A 21,731-nucleotide genomic window follows, 5' to 3' on the forward strand; every position below is an offset into this window, starting at 1 on the left:
GTTTAAACATCAACCTTTGACCCAATGACGAAGTTGATGGTCGCCTAGATTTCTAAGTGAAGACAGGAGTACAGGAATTTGAACTGTGTGAGTTAGAAGGGATTATATTCGAGTGGCAGGTAACCGGACATTGTATTGTTTGTTCAAATCTACGTGTTATTCCTCAATGTTCACTTTATGTTTACATTGTTTTGAAACTTTAGAATCGAAGTTCGACCAGCGAAGCGAAAGATTGTGTCACACCATGGTCACACCGAAGTCACATGATAATGACGAATGTGATCGTATTGCAAACTGAGTGGATAATAAATTCAAGGTCACGACGAATTTTCTGGGCAAATATTACACACTTTCTAACTGTCACATCTAAACGTTTACCGTTAAGTTATCTGCTCGGTTCGGCCAACATGGCTGAGTTTCCTTTCGGTTTAGCAACGAGGTGTGTCATTGATCCCATGACCAACAATATAAGTTATATAGTTATACACCCACAGCAGAAATGTACTAATTGGCAATATTACTAGTATGGAGGACTCGTCCCTTGAAAGTTAAATGAAGTGATAGTGACAGTGCTGTTAAACAACGCTCCGACACAGTTGAAAGCTTAAACTATTGACACTAAAAAGCCTAAAACTGTTTGCAGTCCTTTTTTCCCCTCAAGAGTCAAATGTTGTAATTTTCCTTTCAAATTTCAGGGCATTTTACATTTAAAGGGACATTGAAATTAACATCTTTTCACCAGTAATACAGTAGCACTAGGCCATTTCCACAAAAGTCAGAGCTAATTTTAATCTTCTGAGTGACCGTTAATTTGGTAAAACCATAGCTATGTTTTCGATCCTACAAACATCAATTTAAAGGCCCAAATCAGAAGAGGCTTCCAATTTAAGTATAAGCACTGGTATCGAGTGAGATACTGAAAAATTGATTTTGGACAAAAGAATGCAGTTAGTGAGAAACGTACAGCTGTACTTCAGTCATGTACATCTATATATTGTTTATGGAAGATTATATATAATTAATACATGTACAGATGTACAGATATGTTATATTACATAATTAGTTTATCATGAGAGCTGTATAGAAAAAAGCTAACTCTTAAAAAAAAGAATAATGTTGATATAAAAAAAACACAGCTTTTCATCATTTCTTTATATGGTACATGGATGATTATAAGTAAAAACATTAAAGTGGTCATATGGATGAGGATTTGGTATGTATTTTGGATTTTTAATTTATAATTTATAAAAACAATTTTATCATGGTTCCTACTTGAAAAATCAATGTGAAACAACACAGACCAACTGTGTGTTTGTAACTCAATATGTTGCAAAAAGGTGACAGCTGTGTAAAAAGTTTATTATTGTATGTACAATAACAAATATTTACACATTTGATCATGATTTTGCAATTTATTGAGTTACAGACAAGAAGTTAGCATATAATGTTTCACATTGATTTTTCAAGTATGAAGCCATGATGAAATATGTTTTATGAATTGAAAATCAAAGTAAATACCCAATCCTCATCCATATGACCACTTTGAAGTCAGATATTATTATATTCTTAATCGATCATTATACATATTTAGGCGTAACATAATTTTTGGTATTCTCTTTTCCAGTTTTGGTAACTTCATAAGATTTTAGGAAAAGCTGCTTGGAGGACCTTGTGAAATTCTTTTCGCCAGCAGAGATGGGGTCATTATTTAGAAGTGAGGAGATGACCCTAGCCCAGCTGTTTTTACAGTCTGAGGCTTCATATGCATGTGTATCTGAACTTGGAGAATTGGGTATGGTTCAGTTCAGAGATGTAAGTATCCAATTAAAGTGTAGACCTTGTAATGGATTCAGTTGTTTCTATTTCTGTGTTTGTGTTGACTCTCAGTAATACTGATAAGTATTATATGTACCAGTGATTTACTTGTACTGTTACACACTGATGTTAGTACATTTGTAGTTGTATTTGCATTGCAGTGCAATGCTGAAAACATTATTGCATTCCTGCATGCAAATGATATGCAAATTAGGTTGCATTCATCCATTGTACAAAAAGTATGTGTAATCACACAGTGTCATTTTTATGAAAATTTGATGTTTTGGATAAACATATATTTTAATATATTGTAATAATAACAGAACCCAATTCCATGTGATTTCCATTGTGGGAATGGGGGGGGGGGGGGTACTTGCACTCAGGCATGCAGTGTTTTCTGCTACTGTGATTGTTGTCTAAAGTCATATTTTGGAGTTTAAAGTTAAGTGTTTACTGGAATCCTAGAGCTGGAGGTACTAATGAATTATAGTTTTGGTTCTCATTCAACAGTTAAACCCAGATGTGAATGCATTTCAAAGGAAATTTGTTAATGAAGTGAGACGATGTGATGAAATGGAAAGAAAATTACGTAAGTTACAATATACAGTTTTCTATCAGGACTGACAGAGTTCAATTGAATAGAATCAATTGTACATAATTATAAACATTATGGATATAGAATTGTTTCAAGGACTGACTTGTTGATACCTTCCTTTGCTTTTTTTCATAGTTTATATAAACAATTGACACTTGTTCATACATAATATAATCCACTTTGGACAATAGGCAATGTCTTCATTTCTAATTTTTTTTCAGTGTCACGTTATGTTTATTGTGTTTCTAGGCCTCCACTTCTAGTTGCAACCTATATCCTACCAGATCCTCAATTATGCAACTATGTTTGACTGGGGTCCAATCATTGTTCAAATCTTGCCCGGGGATTTTAGCAGGGATTTTAGCAGATTTATTCTGAAAAATAATGGCATCAGTGAGGCTTGAACTGGCATCTTACAGATTCTGAGTTGACCACACTAACTATGTGACTCTCCTGACTTCACAATTGTATGATTTCATTTGATACACTATAGATCATAACCTTTCATTGTAGACTAGTATCAAGCGTTATAACAAACTAATCGTATAAATCTCTCTCCTCCAAACTAACCATCCTCAGGGTTTCTAGAGAAGGAAATAAAGAAAGCTGAGATTCCTATTTCTGATACAGACGATAACCCTCCAGCACCACCTCCTAGAGAGATGATAGATTTAGAGGTAAGCCACTAAATAATTCACAAATAGATGTACTTGTCGGTGAAATTACTATTCCATCTGATAAATGATCCCATCACCAAGGGTTGCCAAGGTTACAATATTGTCATTTTTTTCTCCAAGCATTAAAACATGAATTAACTATGAGCTTATTCTTATTTGCAAACTTGAATTGAAAACCAAAGTCTGTACAACAAATCTGGAGATACTGTGATTTTGGTATTTATAATAAAAATAATTGTGTACTTTAGGTGTTAGGTTTTTTTGCAGATAGAAACTCATTATTATACTAGATGACATGATAAAACACGTACAGCTGCTTTCTCTGTACATTAAATTTTACTCATTACATCCATTTTGAAAGAGTTTCAATATATCGTTGGAATAGGAAACGAGTCTATATTTAAACCGTAACAGGAACCACCCAGAGGGGGCTTATACGTTGAGTTCCATCCATGCCGGTGTGCATTCACCTCATATCTCTGGCATGCACCTACTAATTTCAACCAAACCTGGCACAAAGGTAATATGCTATGTGAGATATATGCCTGTTACTTTGTTTTGTGGCCAACTGAATCAAATATGGCCGAATGACTCATCTCAGACTGGTAGGTGAACATTGTTTTAACACATGTTTTTTTTTTGTTTCACCCTAAATCACCTTGATGTTGCTATAGGCGACATTTGAGAAGTTGGAAACAGAAATGAAACAAATCATTGTCAACCAGGAAACCCTGAAGAAAAATTATCTGGAATTAACTGAACTGAAACACGTGCTGATAAAAACAAGGCAGTTCTTTGAAGAGGTAAGTACATTTATTATGATAATGTTGCAAGAAAGACTTTACAACAGTGAACTCTGGCATTATGCAAATAAGCCAAATTCAGGAAGGATAAAACTTTCCACAGTAATCACAATACAACACATACATGTAGTGTTTGTCAACAACCAAACAGACAAACAAACAAACAAACAAACAAACAAACAAACAAACAAACAAACAAACAAACAGCACTTCCTTCAGACATGTGAATTGAAAGGCAGCTAAAACCATAGTTTTCACTGGATCCCTAAAATAAAATTTAATTTTTCTGTATTTTTAAGGAGCCTGTCAATGGGACTTGCTCCCTTTGGTCATCCTGGAAATAAAATAAAAATAAAATAAAATAATTATACTTAGTTTATACCACTTGTAATTGTATGTGATTCTGTGTTTTTCAGCTATTTAATTTTAATATACTCTTGTTAAATTTTTGTGTTTATATTTTGATGCAATAGGTTCAATTTCAAAGTAATCCCCTGCAATTTCCTGCTGAAGGCATGGAAGAAGGTCGCATAATTCAAGCAGACACCATTGGACTAAGGTATGTACATGTTCATATATGCTTTAGTTAGGGATAGAGTGTGGAATGTAAAAAATGCCCTTTACAAGATTGTCATCTCAAGTCCACCTGGCAACATTGATTGGAGATATTTGCCATGTAATGTGCTTTTATTTGCATTTTGTTAGTCTAGTTTGTTTAAACATGATTTGTGTTTTTATATTTTTGTCTTTTTCTTGAGTTTTTCATTTTTAGGAGCCTGTAAATAGTACTTGCTCCTGTTGGTTTTAATAAATAAAGTGTACAAACAAGAGTCGCTTGATATAAGTAATAACATGGTGGTGGTGGTGGTGGTGGTGGTGGGGGGGGGGGGGGAATTGGACAGAGGAAACATATACATATATAGTTTGAGATCTTTTTGTTGTCAAGTGTTTCCTTTTGATTTCAGTATCACTGCAGGTGTTGTCTTGAAACAGAGGTTTGCAGCCTTTGAGAGAATGTTATGGAGGTCATGTCATGGCAAAGCTTTCCTACGTTACGCAGAGATAGATACACCATTAGAAGATCCAGTCACTGTAAGTTAGATTTTTATCTGTACCCCCTTTAAATAATGTATTTGTTGCCTCAATAGGGAACTTGCAATCCAGACTGAGCATGCTCAGATGCAAAGGACTATGGGATTATCTGTAGTTGTAATACCTAATCTGGAGCTATCAATAAAATAAACCTACAATGGTCAGGGTAACCATGACTAGATTATTTGTGGTTACAAACAATCTAATGATAATGTTTACAATACTATTAATTCATATTAATTTATCATCACATTTCCCATGATGCACCATTCATGATATTCAAGATGGTGGGTTTGCAACTTACCCTATTTTCTGAGTGTTTTAATGTAACAAAGGTTAAAGGTCAATGTTGAACATGATTAATATTTGGGTGACAAGAATAGTTGTCTTGTAGAGCTATAGAAAAGATGTTCCCAAACAAAAGCTGGCTAGTTCATCTGGCACCACTGAGAAGATAGCACTAATTTAAAACTGTGAGATCCAAACATTGGTCTTTAAAAATTCTAACCCTGTTTTTTAGATATGCCAGTAGTAACCATCATCTTGAAATAGTGTTATTAAGTAGTATGTATACACAAATTGGTACTAAGAAGTGAATCTTTTTATTTGCTAGGATTTGAATAATTTTCAGACTGTGTTTTTCATTCAAGTACATGTACCTAAACATAACATAACATAACAAGGGGTACAAAAGAGTCCCATTTTGAATTGAATAATCTCTGTCATTATAAATTGTTCGTTCTGTTAACATTACGTCTTTAGCTTTCTGGAGGAAAGACTTTATAGACAGTTTTGCAGTAGTGTATCAATTGGCATAAATGCTTATACTTTCCAATAAAAATAACATGGTCTAACAGAACTTATTGAACAAAATTTGCCATGGTGGCAATCTACTTCCTGTCTCTGTGTACCTTGGTGGTACTCTACTTCCTGTCTGTGTACCTTGGGGGTATACATGGTATAGATTACTCAGTTAACCATAGAGCACTACTGCTTTCCTCAATGTCTGAACAATTTGAAAAACATTCCTGATTTATACTGCTACAGAATACCAAGGAACAAAGTGTTGCAATGAGGTGATGATACCCCCAATTTGAGTGAGGGCGCTGTATTCTCAATTTCCTGTTTGCAGTCTGGAATTGCCTATTGAACCTGTTTAGATATGAAAACAGTTGTCTGACAGAAAGTTTTAGAAACAGCAGGTTCAGAACAGAAGTATGATCGCATGTAAACCTTATAGCACCACACTGATGAGATAACACTAATGTAAGAGACTGGGATTGAAACCCAGGCCTTTAAGTAATTCATACTGATATGTCAATCTGTTGGATTTGTGTCCACAGGGTTATGAAGTCCAAAAATGTGTCTTTGTCATTTTCTACCAAGGAGAGCAACTGAAGTCCAGAGTCAAGAGGATATGTGATGGGTGAGTTGTGTTTAGTGTTGACATGTTGTCTATTTAATAAGTATTTAGAATTTATGTTTGTGTCTGTAAAACTGGTAAGTTAAAACTGTTCGTTATTCTCTTGTCTTCATGAAACTTTTTAAAAGTGATGATAATAGACTAACTGTTTACTTCAACTTGTTCTTGACAGATTTCATGCAAACGTCTATCCGTGTCCTGAAAACCAAGCTGAAAGTCAAGAAATGATCCTAGGAGTTATGACAAGACTTGAAGACTTACAAAATGTATGATACATGAATTAATTTATCAGACACACATTACTACATTGTAGTCTGTTACTAACCCAGGAACATTGCTATTGCCATTGTTATAAGGCTGGGTGTTAGAGATAACCCAAAAACATATATATTTCCACTGTTAAAGGCGAGATGTTAGGGCTATATACATGTATAACCCAGAAACATCACTATATTTCCAGCCAGGCGAGATGTTAAGGCTAACCCAGAAACATAACTATTGTGTATTGACATGCAAGTAACCACTGATATACATGTAATACTGTCTTATGTAAATCAGATGTTAGACCAAATAACAACAAATTTATTTCAGTAATTCAGTAAAACAAAGCAATGTTCTTCAACTTGACTTATTTTGTTGTTTACTTCAGGTGCTAGGGCAAACCCAGGAACATCGCTATCGTGCGTTGGCGTTGGCAGCCAAGAACATCAAAGTATGGTTCATCAAAGTGTGTAAGATTAAAGCTATCTATCACACTTTGAACTTATTTGATCTGGATGTGACTAGAAACTGTTTAATAGCTGAGTGTTGGTGTCCAGTTGCTGACTTGGATCGCATACAACAAGCACTGACTATAGGGACAGTAAGTAGAGGTCCTATCCTAGTCTAATATAGTAGTTTTACTTATGATGCTCTGTTTATTACAGTGTGATAGCTAGACAGAACTTTTAGAAACCGTTTGAGTTATGTTGAAACCATCCAGTTTCCATGTGTGTTTTTATATTAGTTGTGGATATATACAATACATACATATGCATACATACATACATGCATGCATGCACACACACACACACACACACACACATACTGTGTTTTTTTATTCGTTGTGGATACATACGTACGTATGCATACATACATGCATGCATGCATGCACACACATACAAACACGCATGCACACACGCACGGTCATACATACATGGAAGAGGGGGTTGTCTAGTGTGCATCTACAAAGTGTCTCTGTGTAGTGCATGTTCTAGTATTGAACACGTGCAGTTGAGTCTGTAGTGCATAGACTAATTTAAACTTTCCTTGCAACCTGTATAGTGCCCTCTATAGGCAAGATTTTCATATCTGCTTTAGACTACTACAATGTACAGTGTTTGGTTGAAAGCTTGCAATCAAGGCAACAAATATGCAGGTGGAAACCAGAGAAACCACAGAAGTGTGGACATATCTTCATATTCTTATTGGCTAACCCTAAATCAAGTGCATGTTCAAGAAATTTAATGGCGACATAAAGTTTATGACTGAGGCAAATTTGTACAGATTTGAGAGCAACAAGACTTGATACAAGCATTAATATGTGATAACATAGCCGTCTCCAGCTGTCATCCAGTTCTACAATACAGAAACCAAATGTGAATGTTTTCTTTTATCAGGAGAGGAGTGAGTCCACCGTACCATCTATCCTTCATACAGTAGAGAGTGATATTGACCATCCCACTTACAACAAAGTTAATAAATTCACAACAGCCTTCCAGTCCATTGTCAATGCCTATGGTGTTGCTGATTACAGAGAGGTCAACCCAGGTTAGAGTCTCATTTTGTTGTTGTGATAAATTTAACATAATGCTGGTAGGGTTATGTTTGTCAACCGTGCCTCGTGGATACTGTTTGTTTCTGAATTGCCATTGTGTGTGTGTGTGTGTGTGTGTGTGTGTGTGTGTGTGTGTGTGTGTGTGTGTGTGTGTGTGTCTGTCTGTCTGTCTGTCTGTCTGTCTGTCTGTCCGTCCTACCATCCATCCCATCTCCCTTCCTCTCCCTATCCCCCGCCCCTGTCCCTCTCCCCAGCCATTCACTCTCTCTCCCCACTCACTCGCCCACTTTTTCTCTCGCTGTCTGTGTCTGTGTCTGTGTCTGTCTGTCTGTCAGTCTGTCTGTCTGTCTGTCTGTCTGTCTGTCTGTCTGTCTGTCTGTCTGTCTGTCTGTCTGTCTGTCTGTCTGTCTGTCTGTCTGTCTCTCTCTCTCTCTCTCTCTCTCTCTCTCTCTCTCTCTCTCTCTCTCTCTCTCTCTCTCTCTCTCTCTCTCTCTCTCTCTGTATATTATCTTTGAAAACCTCAGTTGACTTGCATGTAGACTACATGTAGATATAGACAGTGTTTTCAATTAACATTCATAGAGTTCAACATAAAATTCTTGCTTGACCTTGCTGTCAAGGAAAATTATTATCAGAGGGGGGTCTCCGCAAATGACAGTCTGCCTAGACTATTGCATGCCATTGTCTTGGACTTGTGGGTCATCAAAACCTTATCTGATGTATGCTGTTGTGCACAATCAATTTTCTTTAATGATGTCAAAATCACCTGTCCAAGAACAAGCTTTAATATGGTAAAGTTTTGGGGTGATTTGAGATCCTTTGATTTTCACATAAATTGGTCCCTCTGATGCTCTTCTTTCTCTAGGGAAGTGCAGAGCGTATCTTGAAATTTGTGTGAAGTCTGTTGTGTAGATTTAAATAACACTTTATTGTCTTCATCAAAGAAAGTAACAGCTGTGACAGCAGTGGTTTAATGAATCATTAAAACACAGATTTGTATCAGTGACATCATTACATGATAACGTGATTTTGACAAGGTCAGAGAGGTCACAACCCTAGGTCATCTCTCTACAAATTACAAAGACAAGAACAGCTTGCTACTAAGATCAAAGTTATGATTAAATAAACTACTATAATTGCATTTTGCATCTCTCTGGTCTGTACAGTTGTTAATACTAAGAAGGCCAATGTTTGATCAGAAAGTACATTTTGGGATTTAAAAACAGTTGCCCCTACAGAGGTATATAAAAAAAAGTTACCCTGAAAAGTTAGTCTTGAATCAAACAATTTTCCTATCTAGTAATAATATGTTCTTGTACTATGACCAAGGTTTCTTTTTACTTACAAGTAATGTTTTGCTTGTTCAGGTCAACAGACTTCGTCAAACAGCCCATTCGCTGGCTTTACTGCGAGTCTTATCTTATCTGTATGGCTTTACTGATATTTAATAGAGACAGCACTAATCCAAAGCTGTGTTGTTGGGGTTTTAAGATGATTGAAAATACAGCTGCATCAGGTGCTATAATTGATAAGTTTAATAACCAAATAAGTATACCACAGTTTGTTTATGTTATAGTAAGTATCATAAATATCAGTACCCTCTGTCTGCTAAGTCAATGTCTGCTAAGTCAACTGTTGAAATTAACAGGACTACTCAAATCTAAATTCCATAATTACGTGTCCTGTAGTGAGTTTTAAAAAATATGCAAACCTTGGAGTAGGCAATGTCTAATACACAGCAAAATTTAAATTGAGTATTTGAAACTTAAAAAGTTTATTTAGAAAACAACAACAGATTTTGAATGTACTCATATCACAACTTTGTGTACATAAATCATGGAATTAGAAGTTGTGTATATTTCCATAGTTGTCGTAAAGAATATATATACACTGTAATTGTTTGCTTTTTTGTAGCACCGTACACAATCATTACTTTCCCATTCCTGTTTGCTGTCATGTTTGGTGATGGTGGTCATGGCGTTATCATGGCTCTTTTTGGTATATGGCTGTGTGCATTTGAGAAGAAATTAGCAGCAAGTGCTAAACAAAGTGAGGTAAGTTTTGCTCATTGACCATTGACCAAAGTAACACTCTTACATTAATATTGGTATACATATATTGTAGGTCCATCTAAGAATGTATTGAGTATATTGTATAGGGTCTATCTGGGTATATCTGAGAGTATATTGTGTAGGGTCTATCTGAGTATAGTGTATAGAACTGGTCTGAGAGTACATTGTAGAAGGTCTATCTGAGAGTAGTTTGTAAAGGGTCTGTCTGAGAGTATATTGTATAGGGTCTATCTGGATTGTATAGGGTCTATCTGAGAGTATATTATAGCAGGTCTATCTGATATTACTCTTTGTACTTTTTATGTAATACTACTTTTATCATTTCAGATGTGGGGGACCATCTATGCAGGACGTTATGTAGTACTTCTGATGGGATGTTTCTCAGTCTATTCTGGATTCATCTATAATGACTTCTATTCCAAGTCAATCAATATATTTGGATCTTCCTTTTCAACTAATGGTACAGAGTAAGTACAATATTCTAGTTACAGCATATGTAGGAAACTTACTGTACATTGCAAGTACATATTCTAGTTACAGCATATGTAGGAAACCTACTGTACATTGCAAGTACATATTTTAGTTACAGCATATGTAGGAAACCTACTGTACATTGCAAGTACATATTTTAGTTACAGCATATGTAGGAAACCTACTGTACATTGCAAGTACATCTTTTAGTTACAGCATATATTGGAAACCTGCTGTTCATTGCAAGTACATCTTTTAGTTACAGCATATATTGGAAACCTGCTGTTCATTGCAAGTACATATTTTAGTTACAGCATATATTGGAAACCTGCTGTTCATTGCAAGTACATATTTTAGTTACATTATATGTGGGAAATGAATAAGTACAAATTTTGGTTTATACTTATAGGACTACCCTATTTTCAAGCGATCCTGTTTCCTCTGAAAACATTGTTTGGTGGTCATGTTCAGATTGTATTTCCAATTATCTAAATATATATAAAGTGTTGGTGAAAAGACGTGTACCAGATGATAACACTCTAAGATTTCCAAAGTCATTAATAATAATAATGATAATTAATCACTCACATTGGCATGACTTAGACCAAATTTGTACCAATATGGGTATCTAATAGTGCATGGGGGAAAAGTTGACTAAATATTTCGTGACAATAGAATTTTACAATCAAAGTTACTTTGCTTAAAAATTAGATTTTAGAAGTGAACAGATGATCACATGTATAGAGGGATTAAAACACAACCTACGAAAAAACACTGGTGTGTTTTGCTTGAATAAAGTGAGCTAAGGAAAGACATCACATAACGACAAAATTGGTAAAAACAACAATACAACTGCTACAAAAAATAACAGGGGGTGCCTCTCTCATGTGGGTTCAGGTGATGCTTTTGTCAGTTTGTTTATATCTAGGGAACTTATTGTAACACAAACAGTCGTACTTGAGTGTTATAGCAATTAGCATTTTATCAGTAAACAGAATTATGGGATTCCGGCTGCTTTGAGAAGTTTCTAGCACTATTGTCTTTGCGTGAAACTTGTCTCATTACCAGGAGCAAACAAATGCACCGGTATTTTTTCACAGGTTGTATACCGATAAGGATTATAATGGAACTGTTTTTCTTCTCACAGCAACACAACAATCCGAATGAGTCAGTATGTAACTCTGGATCCAAATACCACCCAGTACAAAGGATCTCCCTATCCATTTGGAATAGATCCAGTAAGTGCAAGTCTTACTCTCAAACTCACCCCTTTTACAACAAAAGAATCTATTAACAGGAATGAGTTTATCACATGTTTATACAATTATTTTTCCAAATGTCAAATCAGAAGTTATGTTAATATTATGTTCATAGTGTGATACTCAGGTGGCCATTTTGAAGTCTATGCATACACAAAACATTACCAAATATTATCTGAGATGTTTAATTTACAGGAAGCATATATCAGTAGGAGTGAATACTTATTGTAATGTTTTACAACTTCATTATATGCTATGGAAAGCATGGTATAGTAAATACAGTCAGATAAAATGTAATAACTTTACAACACACATTATTTATGTAGATACCAAAGATATGAATTTTGCAAGGCGAAGTTTAGCACCTGAATTCACAACATACCATCAAAATTTCATTACTGTTTAGAAGTAATGAAATAAACCTGGTCCAGCAATATGCTTTGAACATTTAAATTTTTGTAAAGAAAGTATTCATATTATTTTATTTGGTTAACAAATTGAAGACATATTGTTTGATTTTAACTCTCATCCAGATCTGGAGACAAGCTACTAATGAACTGTCTTATACCAACTCCTTTAAGATGAAGTTGTCTGTCATATTTGGTGTGATACACATGTTGTTTGGTGTTTCTTTGAGTCTCTTGAATCACACGTAAGTCATTTTACAGTAATATATAAAATATATATATAAACTCAGTATATGTAAAACGTCTATGCTGGAGTAAACAGTGATCAATACATATGTACATAGAGCGATGTAAATAACACAATATCAAGTAAGATACACAGGAACCGTTACACAGTGTTTCACACTGTTGTGATCATCAGATGACTAATGGTATAGTTCTATGAAGTTCCAAATTCAAAGTTCCAAATTTCATTTAACGTCATATGGGTAATTTGGGGGATTTTTCCTTCCCTTTTTTGTGGTTCTTTTTGGCAGTCCTCACAAGTTGGTCAGTATACATATATCTGTTTTCATGTCGGCACTTTGAGATCAATTCCAACATTTATATTTTGTACAATGTATAGAAGTTTTCATTCATTGGCATACACATAGCCTATGAAATAAACATCTACATTTGATTGTAATGACAAATTATACAGTCAAATATAATTACAGAATTTCATAAGCTTTTTAATATTGATCTTTGCATTTTAGATCACAATGTAGTACAGATGCTCTCCTTTGTTCACTAAGGTTTTTGTTGCCATACATACTTTGCAAAAATGTACATTGCAAATACTCACCCATTGACAACTTTGTTGAACTTTTGAGTTTTTTGATGCGGTGTTAAACTTGAAATTTACACCCTGTATGATTTCTTAATTTTCTAGATATTTCAAGAAACCACTGAACATTTTGTGTGAATTTATCCCACAAGTTCTTTTCCTCCTGTGTATGTTTGGCTATCTGGTTTTCATGATCTTCCTGAAGTGGTTTACATTTGGACCTCAAAACTCGAATGTAGCTCCAAGCCTTCTGATCACTATTATAAATATGTTTTTGTTCAAAAAACCCCCTCAGCCACTCTACGGTGCACAGGTATGTAAGACATCACCTCAGTCATTTTACAGTGCACAGACATGTAAGACATCACTTCGGTCACTTTACAGTTCATAGGGGACTTCGTCCAAATTTACTACATACATCACAAGAACAGAAAATAGACACTTTTTATCTTTCCTGAACATTGAGCTGTAACTTTTTTTACTGTACATTCATGTACTCATACTGTGATTCTTCATTTTAGAAAACATTAAAATGTGAACACTTTTATGTTTGTTTACACCGATATGTTTGTTTACACTGGTATGTTTATTTACACTGGATGTTTTGTTTATTTTTCAGAATGTGATTCAGTATGCACTTGTAGTTGTTGTGGTGTTATGTGTACCATGGATGTTAGCTATAAAGCCAATAGTGTTGTATGTAAGAAGTGAAAGGAAACGAGTAAAGAAAGTAAGTTCTGATGACAGTTTTCTGTAATTTCAGAACAATATAACTTATAAGTACTACTATGGAAATTGAGCTATCGTCAAACTAGATAAACGCTATGTAAAACTATTGTAAGAGTTGTTTGTGGTAGATTAGACAAGTGGGTGATTGTGGTTTCTTCATTATGTGGATATAATCACCCTGTAATCAAAATAGTGTAAACACTGACTGAAGTTGAATGTGCAGCCACTTTAGGAAAATGCCACCCTGCTATGAGTGAAATTACAACAATGCCAATTTGTAACATATATCAACATGTTGCATTAGTGTCTATGGATATCTTAGTTTGCCAATAGCTTGATTTCCATGGTAGTGTTTTTGAAAAGGACTATATTTTAAATTTGTTTTAAATGTGGAAAGAAAAGTGACTCACATCCCCTAAACACTAGTCAAAGTGGTCTATATTGTCAATAATTCCAGTTGAATTTGTTTATTTCTTTACATTTTCCACATTATCTTAAATTGTCTAAAATTTCGTCAGATTTCTCTCGCTGTGTTATGCCAAAAACACCAAATGTATTGGAAACTATTATGAATTCTGTCTGTCACTGTGAATGAGATTGTCAATCTTTGTAAACATGCTGATTTGCTATTCCTGTGCTTATGGTGAGACTAATTTTTAGCGTGCATGCCCACTACTGACATTTTTAAAGTGATCTATACAATATATATTTATTCCAGCCAAGGTACGCAACGTTGGTGAATGAAATTGAAGAAGAAAATGAATCTGCTCTCGATGAGACTCAAAAGGTGGAGAAGGTAAGTGTATAAAGTTAGTTAAACCATGCACAAGCCATTTAGAACAAAATATATGCAATATATACTCTGGTCATTCTACCTCACAATAATGCGTCTATGTCACAACATCGCATGTCTACATTACTTGTTCTGCTGTATTCAAAATATGAGTCAAAACATTCAAAATTACCTTTACTTTCCCTGAATTTTCTTTGATATTACTTTCACTGGTATAATTATGTTATTCTCCAATATATTTCTTCATTCAGCCAAAAAATACTCAAGACCTAAGGGTTGTCACTACTCTTCTAGTGACTCATATTGACAAGGCCCCTTAGTTCACTCATAATTTCTTTGGCTGAACAAAGAAAAGTATTGAGGAATAACATCTAAATATACCAATATATTCAGCTAATGTTATTCTTGTTTGGGTTTTTCAAGTTTTATGCTGAATGCACAGTAGTTTCTGTATATTATCTTTTGTCTGTAAATAGACATTTCAAGTAAACTGTATTTGGGTATTCATCCGCTTAAGTCATTTTACTGACCCTGATGTTGTTTTCTTGATCCCAAACAGTTTGAATTTACAGATGTATTCATTCATCAGGCAATCCATACCATAGAATATTGTCTTGGTTGCATCTCCAACACAGCCTCTTATCTACGTTTGTGGGCTCTCAGTCTGGCTCATGCAGGTAAATATAAACTATATCATATCCCATAATAGTAGCGTCATGACATTAGATATGGTTGGTTTAACCGTTTTGTTCGTATTGAGTATCTTCTATACATATGCTACACTTAAAGAGGGAACACAAACTGTATGAAATATAGGCATTTTGCAAGGTCATTTCACGACTTTACATCTGATTCACTTAGTATCACTTAGTTTACTGTTCACCTAAGTACTTATTTCCTTAAAAAAGAGAGCTGTGAATTTATGTTCTGCAATTGCATATTCATGTCAGCTGACTTCCATGAGGTAGTGTTTGTCTATGGAAAGGAACTGCACTGAACAAAGAAAAAGGAATAATCAAATGTCAAATCTGGAATGACAACTCTAGTACAATGTAGTATGACATTATTATCTTTCAGAGCTATCAGTCGTTCTGTGGACTATGGTGCTACGTATGGGTTTGTCGTTTGATTCCATCATTGGAGGATTTTTGCTTCCCTTTTTGTGGTTCTTTTGGGCAGTCCTGACAATTGCTATCCTTCTCATCATGGAAGGTTTATCAGCTTTCCTACATGCACTACGTCTTCACTGGTAAGTCTACATCCACTATTTGTCAAAGTTATAAACTTGTGATACCTATGAGACTTTAGCTGTACTTATACTACACTCACAAGCCAAGTTGAATGTGATCAAACAAAAAATATGGAATTTATACTCTTGTCATTCTACATCACAACTATGCGTGTCTACATCACTGGTCCGATGATGTAATTTACCATGCATATCAAAAATGTACATGAAGTCCCTACTATGCAATCAACTGTTCTAAAAATGCCAGAACACAAATTATAATGTCATAGAAGGCATGCATTGACATTAACATGATACTAAAACAGTTTAATCAATGTTTTTTGTAAGTAATTTCTCTTGGGTTGCAATCTCATAAACTCAGCTTGTGCCACTCTGAAAGCAGCAAATAAACAGTTGGAAGTGCAAAGTTCCAGGAACAGTCCCTGAAATATACCCTTGTGACATAAGGTTTTTTTCAGTATTCATAGTGACTTATGTTTTGTCACTAGTTGTAGTGACTTATCATATAACATTGTACCAAGGCTTGTTCTGTATAAATTGTTGTCATGTGTTGGTAGTCTGTAAGGTACACCATGACAGGGTGCCCTCACACATTGGCCAAGAGAGGAGGCCTGTGAGGGCGAAACGTCACGACGTATCTTACAGTCTAATGTGTTGGTAAACAAGAAATTGAGTATAATTTGAATTTCAGAGAAGTATGTGCATAGTTGCATGGATGAATTTATATTTTATTATTGTCAGTTCTTTCTTTGACGAACTTCTACTCTGAATAACTACTAGTTGAAATTGATATTGTAACAGTTATTTGTAACAATGACAATGTTTCTTCTCATGATCTGAACAGGGTGGAATTCCAAAACAAATTCTATGTAGGAGATGGTCATCTGTTTTGTCCGTTCTCGTTTCAAGCCATCATGGAAACAAGAGAAGACTAGATTAAAGGACATTCCAAGCTATTTTTGCGATATTTGTATGTACATGATTGTACATATCAATACAGAAGACTTGTACATTAAGCAAAAGGGTATACATACACTGTATTTAATTTGATAGTTTTCTACATTACTAAGATAATAGGGACAAGAGCCCTCTTGCAAATTACTAAGTTCATCTTGATAAAATGAAGTAGATTAACATCTTTCTGTTTTTAATGAAATCTTGCCAAAATAATCGCCAGCTTCCAAAAACTTTTACTTTAGTTAAAAGTACATTCCTTAGGATTGGTGAACACCTCTTGCAGGCCACCATCTAACAACCATTAAAACTGTCCAAAATCTTTCCTTCTGCAAAATATTGCGTAACAGAACACTCAAATTTTATCAGACAGACTACAAATTAGGTATATTATGCATAGATCAACATTATTTTTGAAGTGCATATGAATGTTTTCAACTATCTGTCCATTACATGTATTCATTTCAAAGAGGGACTATTGCATAATCTATGACAGTGGCATATGAATTAGTACTGGCAAAGTAACACAAACTAAGGCTATTACTGCAACATTTTGATGAAAGCTATCAATGAAAGTTGATGTCATTACACTCACAGTAGGGTGGTGTGTATGACAGCAAGTTTTCCTTAAGTGGCGGCACGTCTTCTCAAACTTTAGTCTGAATTGTCTATGGGAAGCCACAAGCTGTATTTGATATGTTTTATGTCCATGGTCTTCCAGTCTATGTTAGGGGACTTCCAGCTTTTATACTATTTTGATTACAGGGTAATTATATCCACATACTATAGATGTCATTATACGTCACCTGTCACCAATCTCGCATTCTGATTGGTCGAGAGCCCTGCAGATACACAGGCGTATTTTTCACCAACAGCCGTATTTTTGCTTGTTGTATCACGTGATCACTGCACGTCCCCTTGTAAACAAATCTAGCAGACAACTAGAAATACAGCTATAACCAGCATTTCCAATGCCAAATTTGTTGTCAACCGAACAAAATATCACCGTTGTATAAATTGTAACAAGTCTTTGAACTGTACTTTTCATGTTACAGGGAAAAAGCCAAAAATTCCACACAGATGGCGAAAGTCCAGTGACGGCGAACTCGCGGTCGTCACGCGATCGTAAACATGAATTCCTAAATTTATGAAGGATATGAAAATTACCACCACAGAGGGTGCAGTTTTTGCCTAACTAGAACAAGAAAGCATATCACGAACATTTTTGTACATTTAATGGAATACAGTACGCAAAACAAAGACGCACTCATTTTTCAGCTGATGGTTATAAGTTTGAAAATATCGCTGAGTGATATGCAAATAGTAAACAATACGTCATACTACTGAGCAAACGCGCACTCTGATTGGATGATAAAGTTAAGGCTGACGTGTAAACAACCGCATTGCAGTTATCGGAGTGGTGCATGATACTACGCTCAACAGTATAACGCGGAAGTGATTTTATTTTAAAATGAAACAGCATTTTTAGACATTCAAAAATTAATTCATCGTCGCAGGTGACGTATAAGTATGTTATTTGCCAAATACTGTTCCACATCTTGCTGCTCGAGTTAATTTTTCCGGTATAACGGCTCGCCTCCGGCTCTCCGTTATTACCGGAAAAATTACCTCTCGCAGCAAGATATGGAACGGTATTTGGCAAATAACATATTCTTATCACCCACTTGTGTTATCTACCACATATAACAACAATACCTTTAGTTTGTAATTTATTTTGCCGATAGTACATTTGCCATGGTAATAATTTTTGTCTCTATGTGTAATTTTTAAAACTAAATCTTGTTTTCATACATTTTTTCTGACATACAAAAACAAATCAGAGGCTGTAATGAAGTTTTCATTTTGATAAATTTACATATTTTTTCTTTAAATATACTTTCCTATTTTGCTAAAATATGCAACTCTGCATCATGGCACAATAAAGCTGAGATTGTGTATATTTATAATCCAATAACAAAAACATGAACAAAGAGAGACAAGACGTCGGAGTGATGATGGTGCAAAATAACTTGCGTGTGCCATTTTGTTGACAATGGTCAATTAATCAGCGCTGTTTGTTGTAAAACTTTCATTTTGCTTATGCAAAAAAACTATGGACAATTCAGTTCGATTCATCATCTGCACATTTTTTGGTCTGCTTCTTTGGTTTGTCACAAAAATAATCAGTGGTCAACATAGACCAATGGAAATGAAATTTGGTGGTCTCAAACAGGAGTCCAGTGGTCTTTGTACACATGTCCTAGTTCCATGCTATTTTCAAAACCTGTTCAGTATGATACAAGAGAAGCTATAATACAATATAGTAATTGCCCATGGGCTGTGTACAAGAAAATGTAATACCTCTCCAAATTACAGTTTCTGAAAAATGCTGTCATATTTTGGCAATCTAAACGGGTGGAAATCATAACTATAAAATTGAATATACAATTCCAAATGTACAAATAATCACTTGGAATGTAATGCTAAAACTGTACTTTCAGATCGGGAGGTAAAGCAATCCTCATGCATTTTGGCACAAATGCCCACATTTGGGGATGGTTGCTCATGTATCCCTTCCATCAATTTCTTGTAACTGAAGTGTTAATATGTGGACTTAATCAAGATCAGTGATTTTACTCAATTTTCCACATCATACTTTTTAACATCAATAACCATCACTGATGTAACATAGAAACTACTATGTTTTATTTAAGAGGTATTTGTTGTGAGAAATTCGACCATTATGATTGCAGATATAATGAGCGCATTCATTCTAATCAGCTCTAGTAGGAAAACACATTTCTAACAGTCTGCTGTCTATTACCAACAGCCAAACCCAATCTATTGGTTTTCAACAAATCATGCAACAAAATGTCATGTGATAATTTATGCTTCCTAACTTGTCAAGGACCAAATACAATGGATCTAAAACATCGCTGTATACTTGGAGTTTTGTTTTTCTTGAACATTGTACATGTTAATGGTCATACATATTCCATATAGAGTCTTTTGAACGTCAGTTGATTTACTGCACTATTCCTGCCTAATAAAAAACCTTGACTTGTAAATCTTCAGTGTTATTTCTTCATCACTTTCACACCCCAGGCCACAAATCCTGCTTGTCTAAAATAGTATAATGGTTTATTTGTTTGTCAATTTATTAAATATTACTATAACTACATTCCTTTTGTTCGTGCTTTTTATTTATCTTTTTTTAGTAATGAAAATATTACATCTTTTCATGAGTTATTAGCAATTAAACCAATATTTGCAAACTAATTTGACATTCTGAGTGCATTTGATGTTGCACTCATATTATCCTATATATCATAACTTCAGATTGGTTCACTCCGATCAATTTTCACAGACATAGTAGCGACAGTGCTGTTCACATTTATTGTAAAATGTCTGTATAGTCAATTGCTATTGTTAATCGCCTGCTATATATTGTTATATCAAAAATGTATTGTCGACCTGTGACGCAAGTCTGTATATAAGAAATTATCACAAGTCTTTATAGAAGACACATACTGTCACCCCTCGAGTGCCCCCCCCCACACACAAATACTTAATCTATGTATGCTCTATTTAGTGTCTGAGGTCTATGTGATGACAAATAAATGCAATAAATACATGGTGCAAGTGTACTGCCATTAGTCGGATCAGTAGATGTTTACACTCACTGCTGTAATGCATTAATTGGGCAAATAACCAGTGAGTTTGTTCTCGGATTAGCAAGCTACTAATTAATGCCAAGCTAATCAACTCGGAAAATGTCGCGAACATAATTGATTATTTGTCCTTTTACCTTTGTACATACTTTAAGTTACATGTGGAAGTAGGTAGGTAGGTAGGTAGGTATGCTCTTTGTGTGTGTGTGTGTGTGTGTGTGTGTGTGTGTGTGTGTGTGTGTGTGTGTGTGTGTGTGTATGTATGTATGTATGTATGTGTGTATATGTATGTATGTGTGTATGTATGTATGTATATGTATGTATGTATGTGCTAGTATGTATGTATGTATGTATGTGTGTGTGTGTGTGTGTGTGATTTCTTGAATTGCTATCGTTATTTTAAAAAATTTTTAAAGACAAGAAAATTGAATTATAATATCTCTTCAAGCTTACTCAATCTATAGAAAGATCAATAAAGACATAATGGGCGCAAATGATTGCTTTTATAAGCTTTATTATTAAATCTTAAATTCATATATATGAAGTGAAAGTGATTGGTTTTGGCATTGACATTCGTGGTCTTAATTGCATTTCACGTACAAAGTCAACATTCATTGTTATTAGTTACTCCTATCTACACATGGAAGGTTTAATATTACGATTATACCATGTATGGGTGATTGTCATATCACGTCTATTTGTATATGGTTTATGAAACTTTTCATGATATTCCTGTTCTCTTCCCTGATAAAAAAAAACATTAAGTGGAGTCGATGAGGTGGTGGTGGTGGTGGAAAGGAAGGGGTGTAGTTACACGGACTTACACAGTCCAGTCTTCAAAGACACACAGTAACGTTCTAAAATCAGCAGGTGCGGCCAACGGAGAGATTTGGGGTTTTCATTAATTATATGTTGTTTCCGACCAAAAATAATGTATTTTAATAGAATTGCCCCTCTAAAAATCGGTCGGGAGGGTGTTTAGCTGTTCGTATGTGCCCATCCCATCCTCCCATACAGGGTTTCAACTTGCCCACCAGCCCACTGCCCACCCAATATAATTGTGACTGATTTACCCACTC

The 21,731-nt window shown here is 34.9% G+C and overlaps 1 protein-coding gene across 1 annotated transcript; it reads left to right on the forward strand.

Moving 5' to 3' along the window:
- The first annotated feature begins 22 nt into the window (after positions 1-22).
- On the forward strand, positions 23-20,173 carry LOC144447438 (V-type proton ATPase 116 kDa subunit a 1-like). The gene is made up of 21 exons (XM_078137468.1): positions 23-119; positions 1,625-1,812; positions 2,326-2,404; positions 2,990-3,087; positions 3,762-3,890; positions 4,364-4,449; positions 4,856-4,982; positions 6,326-6,408; positions 6,578-6,671; positions 7,055-7,267; positions 8,064-8,214; positions 10,136-10,275; positions 10,621-10,760; positions 11,912-12,002; positions 12,557-12,675; positions 13,362-13,569; positions 13,876-13,986; positions 14,704-14,781; positions 15,338-15,455; positions 15,856-16,027; positions 16,872-20,173. The coding sequence occupies exons 2-21, from the start codon at positions 1,696-1,698 to the stop codon at positions 16,960-16,962; spliced, it is 2,445 nt and encodes an 814-aa protein (XP_077993594.1). The 5' UTR covers positions 23-119; positions 1,625-1,695; the 3' UTR covers positions 16,963-20,173.
- Positions 20,174-21,731: the final 1,558 nt, after the last annotated feature.

This window comes from Glandiceps talaboti, chromosome 16 (genome assembly GCF_964340395.1).
Source record: "Glandiceps talaboti chromosome 16, keGlaTala1.1, whole genome shotgun sequence".
Taxonomy (NCBI): Eukaryota; Metazoa; Hemichordata; class Enteropneusta; family Spengelidae; genus Glandiceps; species Glandiceps talaboti.

What these genes read in the sequence shown, in the direction of transcription:
- LOC144447438 (XM_078137468.1), top strand. Translation starts at nt 1,696, where the DNA reads ATGGGGTCATTATTTAGAAGTGAGGAGATGACCCTAGCCCAGCTGTTT. An exon ending in GACTTGAAGACTTACAAAAT is followed by an intron (nt 6,672 to 7,054) that starts GTATGATACATG and finishes TGTTTACTTCAG; the next exon opens with GTGCTAGGGCAAACCCAGGA. An exon ending in CAAGTGCTAAACAAAGTGAG is followed by an intron (nt 10,276 to 10,620) that starts GTAAGTTTTGCT and finishes TTATCATTTCAG; the next exon opens with ATGTGGGGGACCATCTATGC.